General features: G+C 53.2%; 1 protein-coding gene and 1 long non-coding RNA gene across 3 annotated transcripts in view; one reads left to right on the forward strand and one right to left on the reverse strand.

The window, feature by feature from the left end:
- The first annotated feature begins 2,300 nt into the window (after nucleotides 1–2,300).
- Nucleotides 2,301–22,573, forward strand: LOC132435173 (uncharacterized). Its single transcript, XR_009521495.1, has 3 exons — nucleotides 2,301–2,486; nucleotides 5,142–5,236; nucleotides 20,323–22,573. It is a non-coding gene; the product is annotated as an uncharacterized lncRNA (long non-coding RNA).
- The window catches only part of GPR45 (G protein-coupled receptor 45), a 90,840-nt gene continuing 73,935 nt past the window's right edge, over nucleotides 6,133–23,037 (reverse strand). For both annotated transcript variants that reach the window (XM_060027222.1, XM_060027223.1), the window contains exon 2: nucleotides 6,133–7,749. In XM_060027222.1, the coding sequence (XP_059883205.1) occupies nucleotides 6,380–7,678 (1,299 nt within the window). In that variant the 5' untranslated portion in view covers nucleotides 7,679–7,749 and the 3' untranslated portion in view covers nucleotides 6,133–6,379. The remainder of the gene's footprint in view (nucleotides 7,750–23,037) is intronic.

A 23,037-nucleotide genomic window follows, 5' to 3' on the forward strand; every position in this document is an offset into this window, starting at 1 on the left:
TTTCCAAAAAAACCAATTTTATTATGGTATCAAAAGCCACCAATTCCACTTTCATAAGTTTATTTTAGGAAAATAATCAGCAGCTAGGTAGGAAGATTTATGTCAGGGATACTCATTATAGGATTTTTTTTTAATAGTGGAAAACAGAAAAAAACAAAACCAAACAAGGAGTACTTAAGTAACTTAGCTGCTGGTGCAGCCACATAACAGATGACTTCCAGCCAGCAGAGATCACTTCAAAACATGAAAAAAAAATCTACCAGAACACTAAGCTAAGTTGTGGGATAGTATGATCTAAATTTTGCAAAAGAAAGACACATTTTTATATGTAAGTTTAAAAAACTAGAATATCTTTAATTTTCTTTATGCGTTTGGGTAAAAACAAAGTTTTCACTTCTACAAGGAGCAAATTACCTCTGTAATAAAAAAGAATCAGTAGATATGATTTTTAAAACTTGTCTAAGACTAGGGAACATTTATTCCTAAGGATGGAAAGTACTCCATTCTCTTACAGAATCTAAATCTAAACTTTAAGGTATAGCATCACCTCATGTCTAGTTAGGAACTTACCCATATCTGCTTATTGCGTCATTTGAGAAGGAAAGGTTCGAGGAGAACGGAGCAGGGGGCCGGGGAGTGAAGAGGATCTGTAGGTTCACACGAAGGTACAAGGGAGATTTAGACTCTGGGGACAAAAACCTGGTGGAACGTCACACCTTGGAGAGCGTCCGAGCGGATGCCTCTCGGTGGTCCCAGGGCTCCCCGCCAGGGAAAGCGGTTCCTAGCAGCCTGGACTGCCTGCTTCCTGAGAGGGCCGGCAAATCCCGTGACAATCGGAGCCCTGGGGAGACAGAGCCTCCTGCTTGCCACAGTGTTTCTCCCTTCACGCTTTGAAAGCAAATTACGCTTTGCACTTTTCCGTATGCATTTATAAAGTTATTCAGTCCTGTTTGTCTTTTATGGTGAGGTGAGCGACCCTTCCTTCATGGTTTAATAAAACATCCGAAGTCTTCGTGACACCACAGCAAAGCACGGCAAGGAAGGGAGACGGCAGCAGCATTTCAATGACGGAAGAAATGAGAAATGAGTCCCCAAAGGACACTTAATAAGGAACAGCAAACCTGTCTTTTCAAAAATGCTTCTGGAAATGAGCTTGGCTATTTTTTCCGGCTGGATGGTTGGCAAAGGGACAGCAGCTGCCAGAGGCAGCAGGAGAGAGCGCTGGGGAGCTGGGACACGCAGATCCATGCAAGGGACCGGCCTTATTACCCCGGCCTTGGGGATGGTCAGACGTTTACCGGGACACCTCCAGGCTGAGCTGGCGGACCAGCACCCTCGGATTCCTGGTTGCAGAAGGTAACGTTCTGGTGACACCTGTGTGTTTCTCATACAGGTGAGTTCTTTCTGTTCCTATCAGACTAAGTAGGGAAAACCCTCTGTGCTGCAGCCCCTCCCTCCCTCTCCTATTCTTAGATCACCTCGCCCCCGGCTCCTCCAGGAGGAAAGGGCAGAGGGCGGAAGGTAAACCAAGGCTGTCTGCTACAGTGCCCTCGCCCGCCCGCCCCAGATAAATGTGCGCGCACGCGCGCACACCATGCTATTGTGTTCCAACATCCTTTTATTCTTACGCAATCCAGATGTAACCACCCCTAGGGTCCCCAGCCCTGTTTTCTTGAGCTGCTCAGTCGCCATGGCCTGGCCCCGGCCCCCCCCCCCCCGCCGCAGGTCCACCTTGCCATCAGCAAACGGTCTGCACCTTCCAATAGGCGAAGCTTTGAAAGTATACTCTTTCCTTTAACATAATCAAATTCTTGGCAGACTCGGTCTCAATCGCTGTTGATTGTGGTTTTAAATTATAAGTTTTTTATCTTGGCAAAAGTCATCTCTTTGTGGCTGCAAATTTTCAAACACCTTTTGTGCCTAAAAGGTTAAACGTGGCGACTCTCTTCTCAGCCCAGTCATCCACGCGTATGCAATTTCTGTGGACGCACATCCCCAGGCGCTGGGGGCTAGAGGTAAAGAGAGAGGCACCATCTTGGGTTGACTGTGTTTATTTTACATTGAGAAGAGGCTCAGTTATGAAATTTGTGCTTAGGACTTAAGAATGTCTGTGTGTGCTAAGATGGCTCATTTTTCAAAACCGTGCAGTCTCGGGAGAGACTGCTGGGAGTCCCCCAACTCCTCCTCTCCTGTGCTGACAGAGCCTTGACTGGACACGTGGGCACCCGACCAGGGACTCAGTCTCCCAGCCTCCTTTGCAGCCGGCGTGATCATGTGACTCATCCCCCAGCCTCCTTTGCAGCTGGCGTGATCATGTGACTGGGCTCTGGACCAGGGAAGACCAGGAAAGACCAGGGGAGCGTGGATGTGCCTGCACACTTTCGCCTCCCGAGGAGCCAGGACACAGACCTGGCTGCGGCCTGCACTGACCACAGAGATGAGGACGATGCCCCAGGGACAGTGCACCCTGAGTCCCGAACAACCCGGTGGGTAGGCAGCCCCCCTCACAGCTGGACTTCCGTGAGAGTGGGCGGGGTTATTTTTTAAAGTTAGGGCTGGGGGGTCGGTTACAGCAGCTCTGCCTATTTCCCCTGGCCCACTGCCTCCCTCCCGCCTGCATCCCTGCATTCCCGGTTCCGCCACCCAGCTGTCTGCGGACCTTAGAACCACCGGGAACAGTGGGGTGGGAGTAGGGGGGCGCACCCACCCATCCCTTCCCCTAGCAGCCCAGGGAGGCTGACTCACAGCCCTGGGAGCGTTCTGAGCGGAATGAAGTGGTCATTTCAGGCCATCGAGTCCATGCTCCTGGCTTCAGCAGCTGTTGTGTTCTTGTCAGCCGACGCTAAAATCTTACAAGCACATGAAGACAAGGAAAGGACAGGACAGCCAGTTTCTGAAACACATTTTTACCCTTGCCCCAGGCGGACAAAGCTGGGACGTAAGCAGGTTGACAACACGACCCTAGCGATTACTGCTCCGGTATATCCGGCCCAGGCGCGGGACTAGATTCTCATATGCATTATGTCATGTGTTCCTCTCGGGGGCCTCGGGCTGGGAGTGTCTTCCTCATTTAGGAGGCCAGGAAGCTGGACACGGAATCACTAGCAGGAGGCAAGGCTGCCGACTGTGTGAGCAAGGGGAACATAGCAACGTCGGAAAAACTTAACGTGGCAGAGTTTTAGTCCCCAAAAAGCATGTACTGTAAACCATGTCAGGGGAAACTACGCCAGGGCTCAGAGTAGCCAAGTAGGAATTGATCTAGATTTTGCTTTTCATCTTGGTTGTCAGAATGGCCTAGAGAACCTTTGCCTTTATTTCACACCAACAGCAGGGGGCCAAGGTTCATGATGACAAAGTAGTGGATTTTCCTGGGTGGTGAGAATTAGGATGACACTTCTGAGACTTACTGAGTCTCGTTTTCTGAGGCAAGGCTCTCCCACGGGCCGTCACCACCACAGTCACTGCCCAGGACCCCACAGGAACAACTCAGCACCCAGGGTTTGGGGGAAGTCCAGGGCCAGAGCGAAGATGAAAACATAATACAGAGAAGCCGTGGTCGCCCTGCAGGCCTCAGGGAAGGAGACAAGGACTTGCTATTTCTGTAATATTTTAAGAAGTTCCTTGAAGGCCTAGCGAGGCTGGAGAGAATCAGGAAGTCGGCAGAGTGAAAGTCAGAGGTGAAGCTAACTGTCTGGAATTATCTAGAGGGTGGGGAGCTTTTAAAAATGTGGGCGCCTTGCTGTGACCCTCCCACTGCCCAATCTCCCGTTGTCATCAGTAATGCCCTTTAGTCATTGCAGCTCAGCTAGTGGCTTACAGATTCTGGACTAGACTTCCCGAAGTGGGTGTATCTTAGGAGGTGTCCGGCCCCAGATTCTTGGTGTACTAGTCGTGGCTCTGGCGCTCATTTTGGCAAGAAACACAGTCTTATACACCGAAAGAGCAATAATACTTTACTTAAAATATATACAAAATTATTACTTTGAAACATATATATTACTATCCAACACACATCAAATAACACCGATTGATGTAAATTTTGGTACCTTCATTCGTTCGGTTTTGTGATTTCTCCTTTACACGAGGCTCCTGTAGAACGTTCTCTTAAATGCCCACCGGAGGGGAGGTGCCCAGAGGCCTCGTCCCCATGGTGGTCTGGCTGTGCTCTTGGACACCCCTGAGGCTGTGCAACTCTGCCTCGCGGCGGGCACTCGGGACACAGAAGTGAGGGGACCCACCTCGATCAATCACATGCCATTGACGGTCTTCAGCCAATCTCTACGTCTCTCCTCTCTCCTCTCTTGTCTGTCTCCCTCTCCTCTCTCTCTTCTCTCTCTCTCCCCCTCACTCTAGGTATACAATGGTCTGGGGGGGTCTGGGCCTGGGTGTAAAAGGAGGGTGAAGTTGGTGAGAAAAAGTGCCAATTATTGGGGCTTCCCTGGTGGCGCAGTGGTTGGGAGTCCGCCTGCTGATGCAGGGGACATGGGTTCGTGTCCCGGTCCGGGAAGATCCCACATGCCACGGAGCGGCTGGGCCCGTGAGCCATGGCCACTAAGCCTGCGCGTCCGGAGCCTGTGCTCCGCAACGGGAGAGGCCACAACAGTGAGAGGCCCGCGTGCCGCAAAAAAAACAAAAAAAACAAAAAAAAACAAGTGCCAATTATTTTCGGAAAAGCCCTCGTCCGGACTTAGGTTAATGTGAGTTATGTTATCTTTCTTTTTTGCTTCTGTCACAGCAGGAAAGCATGGGAATGGGGAGCTGGTCTCTTCATACAACCTTGGAAAGGAAATGAGAAGAAAAACACAAAGGGGAGCGTCTGTGTTTGAGTTACGGTTATCCTGAGATAAATCAGACATGTGCCTTTGGGCCCAGACGGGCGTGACTCTCACCGTCCCCTACAGTGCCTTGCATGTCGTAGGCACTTAATAAATGCTCACTGCGTGGATGGATCTGGTGACTACAAGTGGAAAACACGCACATGGCAGGGATGTGGGAGACCCTCTAGGCCTGCTTCCTCGCTTGGCAGATGGGGAAACTGAGGCCCACAGAAGTGGGGGTGAAACGAGCAAGGTCATGTGACCAGTTCCTGATGGAGTTAGACTTAGAACCGTATTTTCTAAATTTCTCCTTAAATTTCCCAGTCTCTTCAGATCTGAAGCTGTGAGGAGAGCTCCGTGGACTCGACCATGTGCCCTGACCGCAGGAAAGTCACCTCCCCCATCAGAAGCTCCCAGAGGTAAAGGGGGCCCTGGGTGTCGAGGCCGGGCGTACGGGACAAGCAGCAGGTCCCCTCTAGGCAGCTGCCCTCCTGGGACCCCAATCCTGCCTGGGCTGGGGGACCACGGTCCCGGGGAGGTGGCCCCGACAGCAGCGGCCAGACCCCTGCGGCCCTGAGTGAGGTAGAGGAACACAGAGGTCAGTGGGAGTGGGTCGTTGCGTCCCCGCCGCAGGTCCCGGGACGGGGTGAAGCGGCAGCCTCAGCGCGTCGAGAGGAACATGTAGACAGAGCCCCCGACCGCTTCTGGGGCTGAAAGCAAGTCGCTGCAAGTACTTGCTGAAAAGATGGATCACAGGAGAAGGAGTGTGGTTCCTGCTCACGGGGACAGACAGAATGAGGACAAAGGGGTCCCGGGAACCAGAGGCGAGAGAGAGGGAAGGGGCAGGGGCTGTCACGGCAGGCAGGGAGGTTACAGGCTTCAGGGTGAGGGTCCAGTGGGCTGGTCCAGGGAGGAGGGTTGAGGATGTGCGCTGGGGTGGGCTTGTCATTTCCGCTGAGCTGCCCCCGAACATTCTCTGGGCTTCAAGCCACCAAGGCCTCCCACGTGTCACACGGGGGCCGCTGAAAAGCCCAGGGGCTCCTCTGCTTCCCGCGTGATTTTGGTTTATAGAACGGACGAGCCGGCCTCGTGCAAAACGCACATCTGAGGCCTGTGAAGAACCTGGCACGTTTGCACAACGTACGCCGTACACGCAGACGCCTCCGAAGAACGCTGGCGCCAACACACGGACTGATGACCCAGCGGTGAACCACCTGGGTTTCTCGCGTCAGAACACAGCACCACGGCTGTCCGCGAGGCAGATCTTGAGAGAGCTCTTTAGACAGAGCTTTCCTCCTGCCCCGCAGCCCACCCCCCTCCTGCTCCCCTCGCCTCCCTAACGCTGGGACTCCTTCATCACCCACCGTTTCCCCTTTTGCCGTGACGGCCGTCCAGTTTCCATCAGACCCGCAGGGAGAACAAGACTAATTCACGTGCCAACCTGGGAGCCGCAGCTCACCCGGCAACAGATGAGGCCCTTTGTGCTTAATAAGAGGCCCCCAAGTGCTGACTGCACGCGAGTCCCAGGAAGCCGCGCGGGGGCAGGGGCTCACCGCCACCCCCTACACGGCGGACTGGTTTTCGGTGCACGCGTAGACGGTGCTCGGCTGGATTCGCCTCCGGATCCGCTCAGGCACTTTGGGGAGGGTCTGGAAGGTCTGGGGCAGCAGCTCCAGGCAGGCCTCGCGGAACTTCTTGATTCGCCAGCAGTAGACGATGGGGTTGAAGACGGACTTGAGGTAGCTGAGCCCCAGGATGCAAGAGCTGGTGGCGTAGAAGGAGGGGCCGCAGTAGAACCTCCGGCTGAACACGGACAGCAGGCTGTAGACGGAGTGCGGCAGCCAGCACAGCGAGAAGCCCACGAAGAGGATCAGGATGGTGGTGAAGGCCTTGGTTTTGAAGCTCAGGTCCAGGCTGACCTGCTGCTGCCGCTGCAGCCGCCGCAGGCCGGCGCGGGGCAGCCGCCGCAGGTCCAGGCTGTCCGACTGGTTGTGCACGCGCACGGCGTTCTTGCGCACCGTGTGCAGGATGCCCAGGTAGGAGCCGAGCATCATGGCGAAGGGCGCGAAGAAGGCGGCGCCCAGCAGCGCCAGCACGTAGGCGCGGCCGGCCGGCAGGTCGGTGTAGCCCAGCACGCACTGCGGCGCCCGCGCCGGCACCTCCACCAGCGGCCAGGCGGCCAGCGACGGGGCCGAGACGCAGAAGGACAGCGCCCAGGACGCGGCGATGATCACCTTGGCCCTGCGGGGGTTCAGCCTGTCCTGGCGCTGGACGATGATGAGGAAGCGGTCCACGCTGATGATGAGCAGGATAGCCACGCCCTCCAGGACGAAGAACCAGTAGAGCGCGGCCGAGAGCCGGCAGAAGGAGTCCCCGAAGCGCCAGCGGACGGTGACGAGGGTGGCGGCGGCGAAGGGCGCGCAGCACAGGGACAGCATGATGTCCGAGAAGGCCAGCGTGGCCAGCAGCAGGTTGATGGCGGAGCGCATGGCCGGCCTCTGGTACACGATGATGCAGACCACGGCGTTGCCGAGCAGCCCCACCACGCCCGTCAGCATCATGAGGACCGCCAGGGACACCCTGAGGGGCGCCGGCGGCGCGGGGGGCCCGGGGTCCGCCGCGTGGCTCCCGCTGGGCAGCAGGTATTCGTAGGTCTCGATGGACGAGCGGTTACAGGCCATCGTGGAGGAAATCCTGGAGCCGGGGCAGCAGGGAGAGGAAGGGGCCTCAGCGCCTCGGGGGCGGCAGCCTTCTGTCTGCCGGCTGCATCTGCCTCCCGGTTGTCTCGGATCTGGAGGGCGCTGCAAAGGCTGGGAGGAGCCTCCCTCTTCGGGAGCAACTGGCGGGGATTTGCGATTCATCAATCACGGCCTCATCATCTCCGTGACAACCGACTGTGTCCGCAGCTTTCTCCTTGGACGCTCTCAGCGGCCTGGGGCAAAGAAGCACGGAAGAGGACGGGGTTAGACCTTCCAAGCACGGGTTGAACGGAGCAGTTTTTGCCTTTTACAGGTATTTTAAACATCAGAGTGGCGGTGACTCACTCACTTCCCACGTGGGATAAGGCTTGGTCTTCACAAATACGCCGAGCCTTGTCACATCACCCGGGAAACCCGATTAGACCCACCTTGTGGGGGACCAGGCTTTGTAATCAACATCTCCATAATCGGCATGTATTTTATAACTTGGATTATAAACAGCCTGATCCAGTGAAGCTTCGGACAAGGCAACCCCCAGTACAAAGCCAGCGCCATGAGGGCAGGGTCTTGTCTGTGTTGTTTGCTGTGTCCCCAGCGGAGAAGATGCTCAACAGAAATTTTGTGGAGTAAATAAATGGTAGTTGATGCCGCTATTTGTTTTACGTGTGGACTCACATGCAGTTGTAAGAAATAATCCAGCAAGATCCCGTGTACCCTTCCCCCAGTTTCCCCTAATGGTAACACTTTGGATAACTAGTGCTGCTAGAATGTTACTTTTGGAAACACTGATGAAAAGGAGGACACTCTCCCCCTAGATAAACCCTTTTAAAGGGTGCTATTGGGGCTTCCCTGGTGGCCCAGTGGTTAAGAATCCGCCTGCCAATGCAGGCGATACAGGTTCGATCCCTGGTCCAGGAAGATCCCATGTGCCGCGGAGCAACTAAGCCCGTGCGCCACAACTACTGAGCCTGCGCTCTAGAGCCTGGGAGCCACAACTACTGAGCCCGTGTGCCACATCTATTGAAGCCTGTGTTCTAGAGCCCGCAAGCCATAGCTACTGAGCCCATGAGCCACGTCTACTGAAGCCCGCATGCCTAGAGCCCGTGCTCCGCAAAAAGAGAAGCCACCGCAATGAGACGCCCGTGCACCGCAACGAAGATCCAACACAGCCAAAAACTTTTTTAAAAAAAGGATGCTATCTTTCATCTCTTGTTTCTTTCATGGGTGTGGCAAGGATGGTGTTCTGTAGCTCAGTCCGAAGTCAGCTTGCTTGAGCAGGTGAAATCCACCACTTTCCCATCAGTGGGCGCCTCCGGAAGGCTGCTTAACCTCTGCTGGTGTGACCTCCTCGTCCGTAACATACAAATTCCATAGCTTCCCACTGACCGATGACTTGGTAGGCTGTCCACTTGAGGCTGAAAGAATGTCCTTGCAGAGACTGGGAGACGTCACTCCTGGCATTCAGCATTGCTGGGGTTAGGTTGGAAGTGGATTCGATTCTGTTCCTTCACAGGTGACAAGTTATGGCCTCTTGAAGGCTGGATATTTTCTTTCTGAAAAATGTGTACAAGGCAGTGTCTGGATATGAGTCTTTTCTTGTTTGTTGTGCTGGGAACTCAGTGGGCCTTTTAAACCCAAAGCCATGTGCCCCTCAACTCTGGGAAAGTTTCTTTTTTCACATCTTTGCTAGTTTTCTCCCTTTTGATCTTTGTGGGGAATACTTAACAGGTAGATGCTGGACCTCACTGATTGGGCCTTAATTTTTCTTTTCTTTTCCCTTATTTTTTAAAAAAAACTTATTTAAAAAATTTTCATTGAAATGTAGTTGATTTACAATGTTGTGTTTCCGTGTGTGTGTGTGTGTGTGTGTGTGTTTGACTTCTCTGCTTTGGACTCTTTTTGACACTGTGCTCTGAGGGGTTTTGACTTTATGTTTAGTCCTATCTAATTTCTGACTTTGGCAGTCACGTTTTTAAATCTCAGAGTGTTCCTATCTTCTGTGTCTTTTGTGCAGCTCTTCACTCGTTGAGGGATGTACGCTCGAAACTCTCCAGGTTACTAGAGGTGGTATTTTAAGTTCTCTTCATTTTTTTCTGAACTTTTTCTGGTTCCTCTGGAGTCAGGGCCTCAGTTTCTCTTTTTTTTTTTTTTTTTTGGTGGTACACGGGCCTCTCACTGCTGTGGCCTCTCCCGTTGCGGAGCACAGGCTCTGGACGTGCAGGCCCAGCGGCCATGGCTCACGGGCCCAGCCGCTCCGCGGCATGTGGGATCTTCCCGGACCAGGGCAGACTGCCCCCAGTGGCCCCCCTGCCCTGGGAACTGGGCAGGATGAGGACTCGAGGTCACTAGCGTGAGGAGGACCAGCAGTCTTAAAGAGAAACTGAGGGGCTTCCCTGGTGGCGCAGTGGTTGAGAACCTGCCTGCTGATGCAGGGGATGTGGGTTCGAGCCTTGGTCTGGGAAGATCCCACATGCCGCGGAGTGGCTGGGCCCATGAGCCATGGCCGCTGAGCCTGTGCGTCCGGAGCCTGTGCTCCGCAACGAGAGAGGCCGCAACAGTGAGAGGCCCGCGTACCGCAAAAAAAAAAAAAAAAAAAAAAAAGAAGAATGTTGCAGTAGAGAATGTAGGTGACTAGAGTGGCCATGGAACCAGGAAGCTGGGCAGGCAGCTTCGGGCTGCACCAGGCCCCCGGGAAAGTCCCACTAGCCATGGGGGGGATCACGTGGGCAGTGACCAGCTTGGGCTGGTGCAGGCAGTGCCCACCAGGAGCCAAAAGAACACACGTGACCAAGTGGAGATTCCTGCCGCAGGTGGTGGTCCAGGAACGAAAGCATTCGGAGACTGGAATGGTTTCTTCTTTCCTTTACCTTCTGCCAGGGACAAACTGTGTGAGCCAGGTGAGCATCAGACCTGTAGAAGCTTCCAGAGACACCTCAGCTGATGCTTCTCTTTTTTGGAAGCCCTCCTGCTTTCCACTTCCTCATGCCTACTTCTTCCTCTGTGCTGGCAAGAAGCATCTCTTTCCAACTTCCCTAGAGTTGTCCTTATCACAGAGATCTCAAGTTGAAGGGCAGGGGTGATGTAGGAATCTAGGAAGCCTCAGACCACTTAGTCTAAAGGCTCTGCGGGTGGCAGTGTCTTGGTGATGTTAGCTCAGGTCCACAGCCCCTGGCGCTCCAGGTGTAGACCCTGCCTTCCGAGCATACCCGGAACGAGTCCATATCTGTGGTGGGAACAGTCATCCAGACTCGTGGAGGCTGAGCTGTATAATCAGAGATCTGGTGTGTCACTTTATACGTGAGAAGTCTCTCTCTGCAGACGACACATGCTTGTGTTAGCACGATACAATACTTCTGTGCCTCAGTTTTCCGATCTGTGAAATGGCGATAACTACACATCTACCCCCAGGGTTGTACAAACATGTGCAAGACCTGGTACAAAGAAGGGCATTAGTTAATAATGAATCAACTAGTCGTTAATACATTAATCCACATCCCTCATTGTTTCAAGTTTATGGATTTCTGTCTCTTGGATTAAAGAACAAGAACCATGACAGGCATGCATAAAGCCCTCATGGATTAAGTCCTTCTTGGAGCACAGAATAAGGGGTCACCGAGTAAAAGACACATCCCTGTGTGTCCATGTGTCTGTCAGTCCTGGCTGAACCCTTCACCTGCTCCCTTCTCTACGCTGTAAGAGCAGATCTTCCCTACAACATAATTACAGGGGGTGATTTCATGCTTAACCAAAGGAACAGATGGTGCAAGGAATTCTTTTTTTAATGTGTGTCTTGAGGTTGAATCAGATTAAAATTGTTTGGGCTTCTGGGCAGCAACTTGTCTCAGATATTTTAATTTAGCGTTTTGGTCACAGTCCTGTTGCTAATACCCAAATCAACAGCACTTTTCTTACCAAGAGCTCGGGCACACTAAAGATCAAAGGGAGAGGTAGCAGGCGAACAGGAAATGTTCCAGTACCTTCTTTAGTCTGACCCAGCATTACCGCCTCTCTGGCGATTTTCACTCGGAGGGGTGGGGTCATGATGGGAATTACAAGCCGAGGAAGAAGTGAGATGGGAACGGAACCATTTCAAGGTACTTACTGTAGCTCCCATGCCATCAGTCCCACCTTGGAGCTGGGCGGTCGTGCAGGTGTTGAAGATAAATAAGCATCTTGAACTGAGGTTTAACAGGTCCGCTGACCGTGCGCTCAATGGACTGTGTCTACGCAAAGGATGGAGGGAGCTTTCGGCCGTGCGCAGGGAGGAAACACTGCCGTCTGTACACTGAACGGACCACGGCATCGCCTAAAGCTCCTTCAGCCACTCCTGCGGCGCTGCCGCTGCTCTGCGCGGAGAGCTGGCCCTGCCCACCATCCGCGTGTGCCGCTCAGATGCACCCACGAGCAGCTCACCTTCGCAGAAGTAGTGCCAGGTAGAGCGAGCCAAGACCCGAGGCTGGTCCCCGGTGCCGAGGCTCCGAAAGGGGGCCCGACGTCGGTAGGATCAGAGCGGGAGTGAGCGCAGTTCCTGGTCTGTGATGCCGACGAGCAGAGAAAAGACAAACGGTGCCGCCACCGAGCCAACCAAGATGTGGCGCAGAGAACCCTTAGGCGAGGGCACACCTTCCGGTAGGTGAAGGCGCAGAGAACCCTTAGGTGAGGGCACACCTTCCGGTAGGTGAAGGCGCAGAGAACCCTTAGGTGAGGGCACACCTTCCGGTAGGTGAAGGGTGGAGGGCGATCACCCGTCAGCGTGACGGAAGGTCTTTCCCTGCTCCGTAAGTATGACAGCTCTACGGGGGACCACCTGGTGGTACCCTGGGGGGTTACCTGGGCCAGGGGCAGCCGCAGGATGCTGCGAGGCTCTGGGACCTGCCCTGCCTGCCTGCCTCCTTCCCCTCCCTCCCTCCCTCCTTCCTTCCTCCCCCCCTGCCTCCTTCTCTCTCTCTCCCTCCCCTCCCATCCCCTACTCCTCTCTATCTCCATGTGTCTGTCCGTCTCTCTCTTTTCTAGCTTTTAGAACTTCTTATGATGGTACATTGCAAACCTATAGAAAAGTAGAAAAATTAGTATAACAGAGCCCCATTTGGCCAAGGTTTTTTTTTTTTTTTTTTTTTGGAGGTACATGGGCCTCTCACTGTTGTGGCCTCTCCCGTTGTGGAGCACAGGCTCCAGATGGACAGGCCCAGTGGCCATGGCTCACAGGCTCAGCCGCTCCACGGCATGTGGGATCCTCCCGGACCAGGGCACAAACCCGCATCCCCTGCATCGTCAGACAGACTCCCAACCACTGCACCACCAGGGAAGCCCTTGGCCAAGGTTTTGAGATGTGTTTTTCCCATTTCCTTCCACTGAGGTGGGAGCAGCTCTGCACGTCCTTGTCACCAAACACCTCCTGTCTTGGCTTTTTAAAAAAAATTATTTAATTTATTTATTATTTTTGGCTGTGTTGGGTCTTTGTTGCTGTGCACGGGCTTTCTCTAGTTGTGGCGAGCAGGGGCTACTCTTGCGGAGCACGGGCTCTAGGTGTGCAGGCTTCAGTAGTTGTGGCGTGTGGGCTTCAGTAGTTGTGGCTCACGGGCTCAGTAGTTGTGGCTCATGGTCTCAGTAGCTGTGGCTCACAGGCTCTAGAGCGAAGGCTCAGTAGTTGTGGCGGACGGACTTAGTTGCTCTGTGGCATGTGGGATCTTCCCAGACCAGGGCTTGAACCCGTGTCCCCTGCATGGCAGGCGGATTCTCAACCACTGCACCACCCGGGAAGCCCCTGTCCTGGCTTTTGTTTCCAACGTAAAACCCGGAGATTCTGCTGGGTTTTCTTGGAGAGCGGAGAGCAGGCTGAGAGGCAGAGGAGTGTCCTGATAGACAAGGAGAGGAACACCAGCCCAGGAGAGGTTCCTAGGGGACAGGTTCGGCGGGGAGTGGGTACACAGAGGGCTAGGGGTTCTAGAACCTCTCCGAGCTTCTCCAAGGATTTGACCGTCCTAGTAACGATGGTCCTGCAGCCAGAGATCAGTCCTTGATAGGATGTCACTGACTGTATTGCAAACGTGTAGTTTCAGGTAACAGATCTCCTCTTAGCTGGTAACATGCAGCTCTGAGTTGATGGGAAGGGACAAAGTCTAAAATGTTTTTCTTCCTTTTCCATTTTCAAAGTCTGACATGAAGAGACCATCCAGGCTGTAACCTGAGATGGAGCTCGCTAGAACCCAGAGGGGGAGGGAACGCAGTGTGCAGGCAGAAGCCCCTGGACTGGGCAGAGGGTTGCTGGGAGGGCAGCAGGGCCGGGCAGAGGGCAGAGCTGAGCCAGGGGAAGACCTCCTGGCAACTGGGAGGTTAAGCGCCAGCATGGGTTCTCAGTGGAGGCTCTTATCTCTTTCCTTGTTGCCCCTAAAACAGAATGGACTCAAGGCAGGTCCACATGGAGGCAGCAGGGTGTGTCATCACCTGTGTTGTCTGAGAAAAAACAACGCACAACCTAGAAGTTGAGAGTTATGTTTTATTTGGCGGACGAAACTGAGGACTTAAGCCGGGACACAGCATCTCAGATCACTCCGAGGGACGGCTCCGAAGAGGCAAGGGGATGGGGGTGGGGGTGGGGCCAGGATATATGGGAGTTTCTGCAACACAGACCAGGTAGTTGGAACATCAGAGGATTACTTAAAGAAAACCAGACATCTCAAGGGAAGGAATGTAGCGCTTTTCTCTGCATGGGAAGATGCAAGAGTCTTGACTCACTGAAATCATTCCTTTGATCTGCACCTCAGCCATCTGGGGCCAGTGTCCTGTGCTTTCTCATCCTGAGTCTTCCCAGGGTGCACCTTCCAGGTGGCTGCAGTCTGCCGGCTGCTAGATGGGGGAGCGTCCTGTTTCTATCCCGAGGTCCCTCAGGGCTCACCACTGGGGCAGCTGTAGTGTGATGGCTTGATGGCTGAAGCATCCTTTGTTTACTGATACGGCAGGTGGCACTTGTAGTTCACACGTTTGAGGTCGGTGCAGCCCAGAAAGCCCGTGTCACTGTTGGGTGTTCAGGGAAATGACGGCCCCTCCTCACATGATGGCAACAGCAGCTGTTCCCCCATCTTCAGACCCCACCTGCCGTCTCCTTGCGGCTCCTCTGTGCATCTCTGCGTCCTCTGAGCGAAGGCGGGCGCTGGCCTTCCTGGGGCTGTGCCCTGGGTGCCTGGAGAGTGTCCCTGGGGCGGGACCACCGCCCGCTTCGAAGAACAAACCCTCAAAGCACTGGGCCGGAGACCAAGCCCTTCTTAGGGAACTGTTTTCCAGAAATACTAAAGTCAAGTACGCACTACACACAGGCACGTCTACATTTTACTTCACAGACTTAGAAATATGTATTCAATCTCCAATAAATTTGCCGTCTCTTCTGGTGGGAAACCTGGTGGACTCTTTCTCTGAAGTTGTGGTTATTGCTTCAGGTGACCAATTGGCATCTGAGATATTGGACTTTTATTTCTTACTACGGAAAAACACACTGGTTCACAAACACCCAACCTAGGGAATGAAGTCGGTTTGGGCAGATGGAGAAGTTTGCTGTGGAAACAGCTTGACTCTGTCCTTACCTGCAGCCACGTCACCTGCCTTTTTGATACAGACTCCCAAACAGATGGCATATTCCAATTTCAATAACTTTATTGGCGATGAAAGAATATGCAAGAGCTGCCCAAAGTAATTCATCAGTAGCTGTGCTTCGAAACAGGTGTTGGGCTACGTGTCTCAACGTCTGAGGAAAGTGAGCTGAGAGAGACCAGATCGTTTGATTTCTCAAGTCAGGCAAGACTCCTGGGGGGAAGTTTTTCAAACAGAACAGAATCGGGGAGCCTTTAAGGAAGCACATCTTTCCTATTTTTAGCAACACCTGAAATGTACTGTGTGCGCGTTACTGCCGGCTAGGCTGGTCCTAGCTCGGTGGTTCTCTGAACCTGCATCAGCATCGCATAGGAACTTGTTAAAAAGGCAGATTATCAGGGCCACCCAGACCTACTGAGTCAGGACCCTGGGAGTGGGGCCCAGGAAGCTGTGTTTGAACCAGCGCCCCAGGGGATTTGAAGTTCTCAGTTGTGGGAGCTACTGACACAGCCTACCCCCTGGAACCCTGCCACTGACTCGGTTTTACAGACAGAAGTTCTTGACCTAGAAATTCATAAAAAGACACACCTGCCTTGGGACCCAGGAGGACCGGTTTAACCCTGGACTGTGCCACTTCCATAAGATGTAAGTGAGAGTTCATGGCAGTCTTTTATATTTGCAACAAGTTAGTATTTCGGGGCAAGAGCAACAGAAACAGACGAAGGGAGGAAAGTGGCTCAGAGGCTCTGTAGGACCAGCGAGGGCCAGAGTGCGGTGGGAGCACGGCAGCCGTGGACAGGCCCCAGGACCCCGGCCGCCCTCGGGCACGTACGACCTGCACAGCTGAGCTCTCACAGGTGCTTCTGGAGTGATGTGGTGAGTTCTCCTTGTCCCCCCAAAGTTAAACTCTGCTGGCTGGCGAGAATGTAGGATTCAACGCTACATTGGCGGGAGACGCAGGGTAGCACCGGGATTCGGCCGCTGTCCACTCTGTTGAATCCACGGTGCCACCCCCACGATACGTACAGAAAACATCCATATGGCCCCGTGGAGTGACCAGGCTCGGGGCCGGAGAGGGTTAAAGCCTTGACATGCCCGCAGCCCATCCCACGGAACTAGCTTTCAGGATTCTATGAGTAGACGGGGGCTAAGACAGACTGAATTTTTGCTCTGACCAAAGAAAGAGTAACAACACCTAGTATCTGGACAAAACTTTAAAATATGCAAAATGTTCCCAGAATGTGCTCTTTATTTCCTTCTCACCCGATGATACGTTAATACTCCCATTTACGGATGAGGAAACAATCAATACATGAAGTGATTTGCTTGAGGTGACACCAGTGGGCAGAGGGGCTCCGGTCACTTCTCGCCTCGTCTCAGGCCCTGATGCTCTCTCTGTCCCGGGGGCCCGGTCAGTGGCACCCACTCAGGGTGCAGGTGGGTTTCATCGTGTGGACAAATTCCTTTCTACAGACTCAGATGCCGACTCGGATACGCGGACTGCCCACACTTGCTCTAGTTATGAGAAAGAATAGTTGGTAATATAAGTCCTTCCGAAAAGTCCAAAGAACCCACCCAACCTTCACCAAATCCCTGTTTTCTGCATCCTTATGTCCTCTTTCTTTAGAGGAGGCCGAAGCGTATGGTTCACGTGGGGACCTCAGTTTCCAAGTGAACCCCTGAAAATTGCATTTGTGCATGTCTCTGTTAAGAGGCAGCTTCTCCCCGTTTCTGAACTAGTTTAGAGGCGTTGCGTCTGAGGTGGGGTTTCTAAAGTCCCGGAATCACGTATGAAGAGTTTGCTAGAGGCAAAGCCTACGGCGCTTGTTTAAACATAGTTCGATGTTTTAATGAAATCTGAGACACTTAGCACTTTTTCAAGATGCTAAAAAATAAGACCTGCCAAGGTCAAGTTTCTCCAGGTAGACACCTGACGTCCCAAGCAGCCTGTCTGGGGCTCCAAGACAGCCCACCCTGGGGCTCCCAGCGCAGCTGCAGCTCCTTTAAATTCGAGAAAGCCCGGGTGCCGGCCCTTCAGACTCCTCAGCCTTGCAGCCTGGCTGCTTTGCAAAACCTTTTCCCTTCCCCAAAATCACATCTGCAGGTGCCCATCCCTCTGCTTTAACTTGGCTTTCTCAAAACTATTTTTAAACTGTTTTTTGGTACCTTTGCAATTTTTCTAACATTTTAATGCCCCATTCTGAAAAAAGAAAACCCTGACTCTGATAAAAATACACTTTTTCATTTGTAATAAAGAAAACAGACGCAGCTGATGTATTCAATTAAAATGATTTCTGATGATATTTTAATGTTTTTAACAGCTTTATGGAAACACAATTTACATATGACAAAACCTGCCCATTGTAAGACTACAATTCAATGAATTTTGTACAATTTGTAATGTTGGGCAACTGTCACCACACTCTACCTTCAGAACGTTGCCATGGCCCCCTTGTGTCTGTCTGCAGGCAACTGGTTGCATTTTTAATAGTGGTTTGGTTTTTGTTTTTGTTTTTCGGCTGCACTGCATGGCTTGCGGGATCACAGTTCCCTGACCAGGGATTGAACCTGTGCCCTTGGCTGTAAAGGCATGGAGTCCTAACCACTGGACCACCAGCGAACTCCCGATTTTTAATAGCGTTTTAAATTTCCAAAAAAGAGTTCCTAATACCGCCCAAGAACTTGACAGTTGTATGGAGGGCTGTTAATCTGGCAGCCCCGCCCTGACATTTCCCCCCTGGGTCCCCGGCAAGAGGAGGGAAGTGGTATTGAAATTTGTGATAAAGATGAAATAGCATTGGAATCATTTTAGTCCTTGGGCCCGGGCCCATGTGGATATTCGTGGCTCCGAGGGAACAAGCATCAGTTGGGCAGGGAGCAGGGCAAGCTTAACTCCTTCACCCCTATACCTCCAGCAACCCCCTGCCCAACCTAGAGTCACGATGGACCCGTGAAGCACAGCGGGCCGTGGGGCTGGGCTGGTCAGGGAGCTCCAGATCCAAACGACCGTCCTGCCTCTGCTTCTCAGCCTTGGAACTTGAGGACCGTTGGCAATTCTTCAGCCTCCGCTGCTGCTGCTTCTTCTGTACTAACTCCACAGGGTGGCAGCAAAGATTAAACAGCATCTTGCAAGTCACAAGGCAAGCGGAGGGACGGGCCTTTATCAGGGCAGAGGGCGAGTTCAGAGGCATCATGCAGCAGAGCTACTCGGGAAGCACCTGCCTGGCTCTCCAGGTGGATCCGGTGTGGACAGCCCTGCAGAGCACAGGGGAGCGAGGGGCTGGACGGAGAAATGGCCGCTAGTGTTCGGTCGAGTTCTTGTTCCGGAGAAACATGGTCACAAGGAAGCTACGCTCCCAGAAGCCCCGTCAGACCCAAGATCATTACTGCTTCCCGATTAACTGTCATGCATTGTGTTCAGTACTATCCACGGTCCCTCCGAGCACCTGGAATGACTTGTTCAGACTTGTTTCACTTGCAACGCGTTAGAGTTTAATTGTCACATTGAAAGAACTGACCTAGAAATTCTACCTCCAGGAATTGGTTCTAGGGAAATAATTATTGATGGTCACAAATATTTGGCCACACGAATGCTTAGGGCAGTGCCGTTTCTAAGAGGGAGACTGAGTGTAAGTTCGGTGACAGGAAGGCAGTCAGGAGACGCAGGGCCTGTGATCGCAGCTCTGGGTTAAATGTTGACTCCGCTCTGGGTGAGCCTCTTGGTCTCGGTTTCCTCATCTGCAAAACGGGCAAATGGGATTCCCTCCCTCACGGCGGAGCAGCGCCGTGCCTGGGACCCGGGGATCACTGGGCACGGGCTTCTGCTTCGCCTATGACGTCCTACAACAGAATTGTGTCCCGCAGCAAAAGTAACCCTGCAGGCCAACGCTCGGCAGCTCGGAAAGATGTTCACGAGAGAGCAAGGGGAAAATGCAGGTTAGAGCGTAGTTTGTAGAGTTCGAACCCTCGCTAATAAATGCACGCGTTAAAAAACGAGCATGGGGCTTCCCTGCTGGCGCAGTGGTTGAGAGTCCGCCTGCCGATGCAGGGGTCACGGGTTCGTGCCCCGGTCTGGGAAGATCCCACATGCCGCGGAGCGGCTGGGCCCGTGAGCCATGGCCGCTGAGCCTGCGTGTCCGGAGCCTGTGCTCCGCAACGGGAAAGGCCACAACAGTGAGAGGCCCGCGTACCGCAAAAAAAAAAAAAAAAAAAAAAAAACGAGCATGGGAAGTAAGTGCATGTTTGCGTTGGTCTCTCTGGCAACTTCCCTGCCTCCACCCCTCCCCCTGCAGGCCCTCCCACCCCAGCGCAGCAGCCAGGATTCCTGGGGAAACGGGAGCCAGAGCAGGTCCTTCTTGTGCATCTCCACTGACTCCAAACTCACTGGGAAATGGGCATGAAAGCCGAACTTGTTCACTGTGGCGGTTTCCTGGCCCTAAGCTCCCTCTGTGACACCCCCAGTCTCCCCTGCTCCCGCCTCTGCCCCTACGCTGGTTTCCCTGCTGTGCCTGCTTGGTGTCCTCTGTCTGGAATGTTCTCCCCCTCCTTGCCCACCTCCTGCAAGTGTTTCTTCAAAGGCCCGTCTCAGTGTGTCCTTCCGCTCACTGGTGAAAACCAGCCCCCAGAGGGCTCGGCCTGCACCCTCCTCGCAGCCCCTGTCACTGACGTGCAGGACCCCGCCCACGCTCATCCTCCGTTACCCCAGCAGCACGTTCATCGAGTGAATGAATGCTCTGACTTTTCTTCCATTGCGCACCTGTATGTTCTAAGCTTTCTACAGTTAACATACCTTATTTTTTTTCATAAAAAGGTCAATTTTTAAAAATGAGTATATACAACTGATTCACTTTGCCGTACGCCTGAAACTAACACACCATTGTACGTCAACTCTACTCCAATATAAAACCTTTTTTAAACGAGTAGCATTTTATACGTATGCCTCAGTTTTACACCATTTCGGTTTTGAACTCAAGATTCATGGATGTGATGGGCAAGAGTGGGAAACAGACAGTGAGACGGAGGTGGGGAGAGGGTCCAGGCAGAACCCACTATTTCCGGCCATTTCCTAGACGGCAGGCAAATCCTTTGCTAAATCAAAGGGCTGGAATTTAATACGACTCCTTATCCAGAAAGGCAACTTACTAATTTAAACCCAGGGCCAGAATATTTCCATTCCAGCTGCTACAACTTCTAATAATTCCCAACATCTTTTTATTGTTCAGGATTTCAATAACATCAAACACATCTTCCCCAGCACGAGGAACACATTTAGTTCAAAAACAGCCAAGCTGGAAGACATCTGAAATGCACAGCCAGGCCACAGGGCAACTGGGCCCGCAGGTCGGCAGTGTCCGCGTGGGCTTTCCCCACAGTTACAGCCGGGAGAAGAGGTCCGTTCGCCATAAGGGAGGCTCGGTCCAGGTTTCTCGGGATAATGGTTAACGATCCATCAAACACGCAGGCCTGCTCTGGGTTAAGCTCCTCGGGTAATGTCACCCAGACGTCTGCAGGGTCTGGAAGATGATGACTTGATTCTTACTTGGGGACAAAGACGGTGCTCGAGCAGGAACTGTGGGCGCCCCAGGGTCCGTCCTTGCTGTTTCCCCACACTCTCCCTAAGAGATCACTTCTCTGCCAAGATTCCAAACACCCCCAAGACACTGCTCAGACGCAGTTCCGCAAGCCAGATCCGGCTCCCCTTCTTGACTCCCAGGTCCAGGAAGATGAGCTCTTGCCTGTTTCACACCCAGCGTACCTGAAGCGGAACTCAGCATCTTCACCCCCGACGGGGTCCTCCCCAGTCACCCCGCATCCCAACAACCAGCCCTCCGGCCCTCCAGTTACCGACGCAGAACCTGGAGTCAACCTGGACCCCTCCCTGCCCCTCATTCCGTGCCTCCAAACTCTCTGTCTTAGGAACCTCAGAACTCAACCCACGTTTCTCTGCCCACACTGCCACTGCTCCAGTTTGGGTGCCGCCATCTCTCAACCAGGTGCCAGCCACCTACCGGCCCCAGGGTACCCCTCCCCTGCCCACCACGGCCCTCCCTCTGCTGCCACTGGAGAATCTCCCTGCGAAGGGAACCAGACCAGGTTGCTCTTGGCTTAAAGCCCATCAACCGCTTCCCACCGACCTCGGGACGAAGTCCAGCCTCCCTGCGCGGACTTACAGGGTGTGTGGAGGCTCATCCTGTGAAGGCTGTGAAATGAGCTTGGGGGTCGCAGCCAGCACTGACAAAACTAGAATAAGGTGGAAATGGAGCTCTTCATGCAGGGTAAGGGGAGTACTGCTGGTGACTGTTGGGTCATACTGATGTGTGCGTCCTGAGCTATGATGTTACATGCATTTCTCACTGTGGGTTGTAGTTGAAGACTGGTTTGGAAGATGCTAGTGGGGACTTCCCTTGGTGGCGCAGTGGTGAAGAATCTGCCCGCCAATGCAGGGGACGCGGGTTCGAGCCCTAGTCCGGGAAGTTCCCACATGTCGTGGAGCAACTAAGCCCGTGTGCCACAACTGCTGAGCCTGCGCCCTAGAGCCTGTGAGCCACAACTACTGAGCCCACGAGCCACAACTACTGAAGCCTGTGCTCTAGAGCCCATGCTCCGCAACAAGAGAAGCCACCGCAATGAGAGCCCATGCACCGCAACGAAAAGTAGCCCCCGCTCGCCGCAACTAGAGAAAATCCCGCATGCAGCAACGAAGACCCAACGCAGCCAAAAATAAATAAATAAATAAAAAGAAAAACGCTAGTGGACAAGACCTTTGGTGAGCTGGCCCTGGCCCGACTGTCCAGGCCCCTCTTCCTCCCCCACTGCAACCTCCTCTAGTCACCTGCAGGATCTCACATACCCAGCTGCCTGCTACTTCCGGCCCTTTGCACATGCGGTTCTCTTCCCCGGAAGTGCTTTGCTTGCACTGCCCTGGCCTTGTTATGTCTAGTTCTTGCTCTTCAGATCTCAGCCGAAATGTCTGTCCCTCATGGAAGCCTTCCTTGACCCCTAGGCAGGGACAGGTCACCTGCCCCATGTCTGCCTGTCGTCCTGCCCTTCCCCACTGTAGCCCACATCACAGTGTAGTGCAGTGTAGTGGTTTGTGTCTGCTTTCCTGCTCTTGGCTCCACTGGGGCAGGAATTACATCTGTCTTTTCCCCCTCTGTGTCCCTGGCACACAGCAGAGTGTCCGACATAGAGCAGGTACTCAATGACCATGAGTTGAATGAGCCCATTCATTAACTCAAGGCTTATGCGTCAAGGGTTGCTTGCATCCCTCTTCTGTGCAAGACCTCGTGGACAGAAGGAAACAAACAAGGCAGCATCGTCGCCTGGAATTCGGAGGTAACGTTTCCCTGACCTCTGCAGCAGGACTGCCACGCCCCAGGGGACAGGCAAGTTCAGTTGCACAGCACCCTACGGGGTGATGCCCGAGGGTTAAGGAAGATTCTTTGGGACCCAGAATAAATCTAACAAAACCTCCTCCAGATCACGTCCTGCATTTCAGCCTTGACTTCCAGCTTGGGAATTTTATATTTCATGTAACATTTTTATATGAAAATTATGTTTATATTTCATATACAATTTCATATGCAATAGATATGAGACCCGCAGTTTACTCAGAACTTTAATATCTGGGGCAACGACAAGGTGTCATTCCTTAGGCTTAAGCCGGACACAGGGACTTTACCAAGCCTATAATGCTTCCACCCGGGGAGGGAGAATACATTGTAAATGTCAGTTATTCGCGCCACGTGACTTCATTAATTCACACCCATTCCCTTCAGTCCTGTCTGAAATAAATAATGCTGAGCCAGAGGAGGAGGCATTCAGGGCTCTGGACCCCGAGGCCAGACAAAAGGAAGAGGAGGCAGTGGGGAGACCCAGGGCTTGGGGTCCGAGCCTTGCCCGACCCTGCCTGCCTGGGTCGCCCTGCTCGGGGCACT

The sequence above is a fragment of the Delphinus delphis genome, chromosome 12, assembly GCF_949987515.2.
Source record: "Delphinus delphis chromosome 12, mDelDel1.2, whole genome shotgun sequence".
Lineage (NCBI taxonomy): Eukaryota > Metazoa > Chordata > Mammalia > Artiodactyla > Delphinidae > Delphinus > Delphinus delphis.